This window comes from Terrapene carolina, unplaced genomic scaffold, assembly GCF_002925995.2.
Source record: "Terrapene carolina triunguis isolate 2854851 unplaced genomic scaffold, T_m_triunguis-2.0 Scaffold68, whole genome shotgun sequence".
NCBI classification, from domain to species: Eukaryota; Metazoa; Chordata; order Testudines; family Emydidae; genus Terrapene; species Terrapene triunguis.
This window is the reverse complement of record NW_020664419.1, coordinates 54,757,982-54,765,748: the sequence shown is the minus strand read 5'-3', so window position 1 is coordinate 54,765,748 and position 7,767 is coordinate 54,757,982. Positions and strand designations below refer to the sequence as shown.

General features: G+C 37.2%; 1 protein-coding gene across 6 annotated transcripts in view; it reads right to left on the bottom strand.

Annotated features, from left to right (window-relative positions):
* Nucleotides 1-6: 6 nt before the first annotated feature.
* Nucleotides 7-7,767, bottom strand: part of USP15 (ubiquitin specific peptidase 15) — a 144,513-nt gene continuing 136,752 nt past the window's right edge. For all 6 annotated transcript variants that reach the window (XM_024205082.3, XM_024205083.3, XM_024205084.2 and 3 more), the window contains 4 exons: nt 5,731-5,880; nt 4,928-5,031; nt 4,094-4,182; nt 7-281 (listed from right to left, as the gene is read on the bottom strand). In XM_024205082.3, the coding sequence (XP_024060850.1) occupies nt 96-281; nt 4,094-4,182; nt 4,928-5,031; nt 5,731-5,880 (529 nt within the window). In that variant the 3' untranslated portion in view covers nt 7-95. The remainder of the gene's footprint in view (nt 282-4,093; nt 4,183-4,927; nt 5,032-5,730; nt 5,881-7,767) is intronic.

Genomic DNA, 7,767 nt, shown 5'->3' with positions numbered 1-7,767 from the left:
TCAGATTTTATTTTTAATTTGCTGGGCAATTTCATTCTTTCAATAGATATCTCCAATGAGAAAGTCTTTCCTTTTTATGGCTTCTAGGTCCTCTATTAGTTAGTGTGCATACAATTTTCATTTTCTATATCATTCTCATTCTCATTGCTGTCTTCATCACTCTCTAATGGGACGCCTGTGGCAGCTGAAGCACCTTGTTTAGTTTCCCGGTCAAGAGGGAAAAACCCAGTTCCACTGATAGTGTCCTGTCTCTGGTAGAAGAGCACATATGCTGCTTTGGACTGTCAAACAAGAAAAAACAAACTGTTACTACCTTAATGATCAAAGGCAAATCTTTTGCTTTTTGGGAGAAGTTCTCCCATCAACATAGCGTTGTCTCCATGGGGGTTAGGTCATAATAACTATGTCACGTGGGGTGTGGATTTTTCAAACCCCCGAGCAATGTAGTTATACCAATACAGGTCTGCAGTGTAGACCTGGCCTGAGTTAGTTTCCCAGACCTGAAGAGGAGCTCTGTGTAAACCTGAAAGCTTGTGTCTCTCACCAGCAAAAGTTGGTTCAATAAAAGATATTACCTCACCCACCTTGTGTCTCTAACATTGAGTTTGCTACCTTTATTATGAGTGTGTAATGGTTTTATGTTGGGAGTGTTGGATTTTCTAGGAAACAAGATTAATTCACAGCTCAGTACATTTTTTTTGAGTGGGTAGGGGAGGAAATTTGAATAAGTTTATAGTTAACTTAAATTCCACCCCCACAAAGAAGCCATATTTATCAGTATAAACATATGCCCTATATCACTGCAGTTTGCTCTTACAAACTACTGTAAGAGTGACAGATTACCCACCTAGAGAGTATACAACAACAAACAAAGAATCAAAGTTCCCCCATTAAATCTACATTAAATCAAGTACAACAAATGAAGAATTATCAAGCAAGACAGAAATGAATGGCATGCAAAAATAAGCCCTTTAACATATTAAAATGACCCCTCTGCACACATGAGTGTCGATTCTCTCCCATCCTGTGTTGTTTTGGTCAAGAAGTAATGGGATTTTAACTAAGAAAATTTAGCACCTAAGTCACTTAACATTGCCAATTTGGAACACCTTCAACGTTTGCATAAGGAACCTAGAATTTAGCAGTTGGAGGTCACAATACTATATAATATATATATGATGAGTTGCACGGATAGACCATTGAAATTTCTAGCACTAAATCCTAATTGCTATGACTCAAATAAACAAGGACAAGATTAATGGAACTCAAGAAACCTATCTATGGAGAAAGCACCAGAGGAAATGTCTAATCCAATTTATAGCAACTCCAGGGATTTTACCATATTATTGTCAGATTATTTTAAGAAATGTTCAGTGTTGTCAAAACTGACACCCTTACTTTAATGGCATCAGTCACACTGAAAAACAACTTGAAGAAATCAGACAAATACATTTGGCAAGTATTGTTTAGCTCTGTTGTCTAGTAATGAATGTGTGCACTTTAAGGGCTCTCTTTCTCAGAGCGGCTCTTTCCACATGGATGCTATAGTAAATAATCATGTATTTGATATCACAGTCTGTTGATAGGAAAATGACTGGTGTCGTAAGTGTAACATTATGTCTACACTTGTAGGTGTAAATGGGATAAAGAAAACAATCCTAGTGAAACAAAAACGCTGCATGTTAATGGAAAAAGTTTTTAAAGTACAGTAAATGTATATAATGTATAAATTAAGGCAGTCAAGCGATTCAAAAAACTTAATCATGATTAATCGCGCTGTTAAACAATAGAATACCATTTATTTAAAATATTTTTGGATGTTTTCCACATATTTAAATATATTGATTTCAATTTCAAAACAGAATGCAAAGTGTATAGTGCTCACTTTATATTTATTTTTGATTATAAATATTTGCACTGTAAAAATAAAAGAAATAGTATTTTTCAATTCACTTAATACAAGTACTGTAGTGCAATCTCCATCATGAAAGTTGAATTTACAAATGTATAATTATTTTTTGCGCATAACTGGATTCAAAAACAAAACAATGTCAAACTTTAGAGCCTACAAGTCCACTCAGTCCTACTTGTTCGGCCAATCGCTCAGACAAGTTTGTTTACATGTGCAGGAGATATTGCTGCCTGCTTCTTGTTTACAATGTCACCTGAAAGTGAGAACAGGAGTTTGCATGGCACTGTTGTAGCCAGCATCGCAAGATATTTACGTTCCAGATGCGCTAAAGATTTGTATGTCTCTTTATGTTTCAGCCACCATTACAGAAGACATGCGCCCAACCTGATGATGGGTTCTGCTTGATAACAATCCAAAGCAGTGTAGACCGACGCATGTTCATTTCCATCTTCTGAGTCAGATGCCACTAGCAGAAGGTTGATTTTCTTTTTTAGTGGTTTGGGTTCTGTAGTTTCTGCAGAGTGTTGCTCTTTTAAGACTTCTGAAATCTCTCAGATTTTGGAAGGCACTTCAGATTCTTAAACCTTGGACCGAGTGCTGTAGCTATTTTTAGAAATCTCACATGGGTACCTTCTTTGCGTTTTGTCAAATCTGCAGTGAAAGTATTCTTAAAACGAACAACATGCTCAGTCATCATCCGAGACTGCTATAACATGAAATATATGGCAGAATGCGGGTAAAACAGAGCAGGAGACATACAATTCTCCCCCAAGGAGTTCAGTCACAAATATAATTAACACATTATTTTTTAATGAGCATCATCAGCATGGAAACGTCCTCTGGAACGGTGGCCGAAGCACGAAGAGGCATACAAATGTTCAGCATATCTGGAACGTAAATATCTTGCAATGTCGGCTACAAAAGTGCCATGGGAACACCTGTTCTCACTTTCAGGTGACATTGTAAACAAGAGGCGGGCAGCATTATCTCCGGCAAATGTAAACAAACTTGTTTCGCTTAGCGACTGGCTGAACAAGAAGTAGGACTGAGTGGACTTGTAAGCTCTACAGCAGGGGTTCTCAAACTTCATTGCACCGTGACCCCCTTCTAACAACAAAAATTACTACACGACCCCAGGAGTGGGACTGAAGCCTGAGTCCAAGGGCTTCAGCCCCAGGCATTGGGCTTTAGCCCAGGCAGTGGGTCTTGGGCTTCAGCTTGGCCCCAGGCTTTGGCTTCCGCACTGGGCCCCAGAAAATCTAAGCCAGCCTTGACCACCCCATTAAAATGAGGTCCCAACCCACTTTGGGGTCGCGAGCCACAGTTTGAGAACTGCTGCGCTAAAGTTTTACATTGTTTTGTTTTGAGTGCAGTTATGTAACAAAAAAACCCAACATTTATAAGTTGCACTTTCACAACAACGAGATTGCACTACAGTACTTGTATGAGGTGAATTGCAAAATACTATTTCTTTAGTTTATCATTTTTACAGTGCAAATATTTGTAATAAAATATAATATAAAGTGAGCACTGTACACTTTATATTCTGTGTTGTAATTGAAATCAATATATTTGAAAATGTATAAAATATTTTTGGAGGTTTTTCTAAATTTCTATTGGTATTCTATTGTTTAGCAGCGCGATTAAAACTCAAAAAAATTAATTGCATGCGTTAACTGAGATTAATCGACAGCCCTAGCATAAATGCAACATAATATCTGAACATTTTTCAAAATCCCTTTAAGGTTTCAATGGTGTTTCCTCCCACCCCCGCGTTAATTTATATTAGCCACATGTCCTTGTTTTCCTTCTTTGCAATTGCTTTCTCACAAGAGCGGTGAGCTTGCTAGTTTGTTTGGTTTTTTTAAAGTAGAATTTAATAAACAGGGCAAAGTTTGCTGAGCAAGAGTTTGAACCATTACCTTAAGATAGGTAGATAGCTGTTGCTACGTTTAAAGTATAATAAACATGCAAACAGTCCTCAAACTTCTGCTGAAATCTGCTGGTTTTTGGAATGTAAACAGAAACTGTTGTGTGTTTGCACTGTCCCTTAAACAAATCAAAAGGCTGCCAAAATTAAACTATTAACTACAAATTAGTTTTCAGGTTTTGAAGATTTACGCTTTTTTCCTCCCAGATAAGAAACAGTAGCCGTGATTTCAGAAAAACAAGGATACTTGCCACTATTTGGTCCTCAGATGCAGTTGATACACTACTGTCATCAAAGTAGTACCATTTTCCATCATCTTTATTTTTTGCAAAAGCAGTATCTAGGACCCAAAAGAAGCATGTTAACTAAGAACTTTGGCAACTGAGCAAAATAAATCTATAAAGAATTCAAGCTGGTCCTCATCAAACATATGACTTTTGAATCTTATTATAGATAATATGGTATAAACTTATTAACAGTAGCCATATCATAGCTATAAGATTCATACTTCCAACCAGCCTTTTTCTTTTTCATTATGTTAACCCAAGTATTCCAGGTTTAGGTATTTTTTCACTCTATTAACAGCAAGAAAAGCATATGCCAATTTAGCTTTCACCTTTTTAAAAGAGTGTTTAAAGGAAAGGGCAGTCAGCCAGAATAAAGGTTCTTAGTGGCTTTTACCCAACTCTTCATTCCTCTCCTCCCTTTGAATGAGAGGCATAACTGCATATAGAATCTCAGACCAGGAAGGCAAAGTGAGTTGATATTACAGCACTGGAGTGCTTTTTGGAGAATAAGTATGTCCCTTCCATGACAGACTCAGCCAACACAAAGTACAAAAGAACTTAACATTATTCTTGAAAGCGCATCTGAAATAGATATTTGTATTCAACTACTGTATGCTTTTCAAGTAATAGAATTAAATGACATGGGTATTTTTTAAATTTTTTTTTTTTTGCCCTTTGGCCATTTTTTTTTAACAACGCAGCTGATTAAGAAGAGTCAGTTTTAGTGCTAATAAACAGTCAAAATGAAACAGAACAGAAAGTTAATATGTAAAATAATGGTGTTCAAAATTAACTTACAATGCCCTCCTCCCATTCCTCCATAGTGGTTGGACACAGCAATCAAATTATAGCGGCAAGGCCCTGCATTTGGATTAATAAGGAACTCTGACATATCCAAGTCACTGTTTAAAGAAAAGCTCACATTATGTTAATGTTTTTTTTTCCAACTGTTGCTTAACATTTGAGTGTTGTCTTCAGGCCCTTTTATTTTAAAACATATCCTACTGGAGCCAAACAGTGGCACAAAGCCTCATATATAGGAAAACACAACTGACACAACACTGGAAATGTTGGGAGTGCACACGTTCTCTCTTCTGATCTAACACAACAGGTATGGGATCAGAGGTTGTACATACACATCCTTCTCGATTCTCAAATTTGCATAAAAAGAATTTAAACATAAGTTAGCTTCAAACAAACACTTATCCTGGCTTCCACTTTGTTCAACTGCCTGTATACGGTATCTTAACATATATTAACCTGTAGCTGTCAAAGTCAAATATCTCCTTCCAGAGTCCTTTGCCAATGCCACTCAGTGAATTATTTTTCACACCTATCTGAATATTTTACTTGTTTCGTGTTACTCAGTCCTCCCTCCCACAGCCTACATTTTCTACGTCTTCTGCTCAAGAGTATTGCTTTTTCCCCATTAGTGCTGACTTGATCTGTAAATTTGAACTAATATATTTTGCAAATTAAGCATGGATCCATTGAATATAAATGTTAATTAAAAGATGAATTTAATTTAATCTCAAAAGGTTAGGCATGTTACAAATGTGAAAGCTAACATTTAAATATTTCAATTCAAAAGTTTTTCTTACTTTATTGGAAAATCAACCAGTGTATCCAGCTTGTCCCTCATATATCTACTGTAAGAAAAGCGCTTTAGATGTACTACCAGTACTGGGGGCAGTGACCACAAATCTAACTTTTTGGTTGCTTGCTGATGTTCTTTACAGTTTGGACAATACCTAAAAGAAAGACAGTCATTTTAGCATTCATAAAGAGTGCAGGCACTAAAGTGTATCACCAACAAGAAAGATATACCAGGTTGGGAGCTGAATGTGTAAAGGCTTACACACATAAAACCAAACATTTACCTTCAGTGCACTGTTTCATGGCCTGAACCTGAAAGATAGCTCTCTTGAAATTAATGTGAGCTGTGGGTGCTCAGCCCCTTCCAGGGATCAAGACTTATTTTAAATATTTGAAATATAAATGTAAAGGAAAAAAGTTAAATTGCAAAGATACTATATAATATGCCTCAGTGCTAGTCTTTATAGATTTTTTTTTTAAAGCAGAAAAACTGAATTTAACCTTCTGAACTCAAAAGAAGCTGAAGGAATATGGAATATTCAGCAAGTTATGAGCATCTGGAAAGAAAGAGGTTCCTTACAAGTAACTGTGGTTCTTCAAGTATCACTTTTCACATCCACACGTGTGGGATATGCTCCCACCCCACTGCCATTGAACTTAGAGCATTCGAGAAATGCAGTGACCACTGCAACCACAAAAGTTCCCACTAACAGCAGTGAACATTTGTAACAGAGATAAGAGGCTGTGCGATTCCTCCTCCTGAATCTTTGAGAGAATACATTTCCAAGGAAGTAGGGAAGGTGGGCAGGTAAGAATCATGAAAAATAATCTTTTCTTTGAAGCGGCTTCTGCATATTTCCACTTGGGCGAATGTAAGTAAAAGCACAACTTCTAGGAAGGCAGGCTGAGTTCTAATTAGAAAGGACTGCAGAACTGCCCTCCCAAAGCAAACATCATATCAAGATGACAAGTTAAGAGAATGGTGCTGCATAAAGAAAACTCCAGGTAGAATATAGTCTTGAATATTTCTATGATGGAATCCTTGCTGAGGCAGGTCAATGATGTTGCTTTAGCCCTACAAGCCTGAGCTCCAAGACTACCAGGTGCTGACATCAAAGCCAAAGGGCAATTTTATTTTTAATTTAGATTTCTATGAAATGTTTAAAAAACGCTCTGGGTGCCTTTGATATACATTAAAAACACAATCTAGCTTAAACAAAAACAAGTGCACCAACTTCCCAGCCAAAAGAGGGAAAGAGAAAAAAACCCACAATCAGCATACGTGCATTTTGATAGGCTCTAAGTGGAAATCGCATTCTTCTTACACTACTTTCCAAAAGATACAAAAAAAAAGTTCAGGTAACTTTAATTTTATCCAGTTAAAAACCTCAAAGCCCTCTTAATGGATATTAGAAAAAACTATTTCACTAAGAGGGTGGTGAAGCACCGGAATGGGTCACCTAGGGAGGTGGTGGAATCTCCTTCCTTAGAGGTTTTTAAGGCCCGGCTTGACAAAGCCCTGGCTGGGATGATTTAGTTGGGGATTGGTCCTGCTTTGAGCAGGGGGTTGGACTAGATGACCTCCTGAGGTCCCTTCCAACCCTGATATTCTATGATTCTAACATTAAGGGTGTGGGCATCTACCTTTCCCTGTTGAGAATGAAATTTTGGAAAGAAATCCAGGATATTACATGGTCTGGTTTAGATGGAACCTGTCACTTTTTTTTTTTTTTTTAAGATAAGTATCTTGGATGAACACGCCTGATTATGACAACTTTGTGCCTTTGGAATATGGCAAAGGGAGGATCAGCCATCAAAGCCTACAAGTCACTCACCTTTCTTGAAGTTGTAATTTTGATTAAGAAAGCTGTCGTTAGTGACTAATGGAATAAAGTGGACTCTCCCAAAGTTTCAAAGGGCACAGTCATTAACTATGTCAAGCGTTAAGTTGACATCTCCCATCAGGACATGTTCTCCATGTAGTGGGATGTTTGAAGACTTTACAATAGTCAATGGGAGTGTGATATGTTGAGATGGTAGAC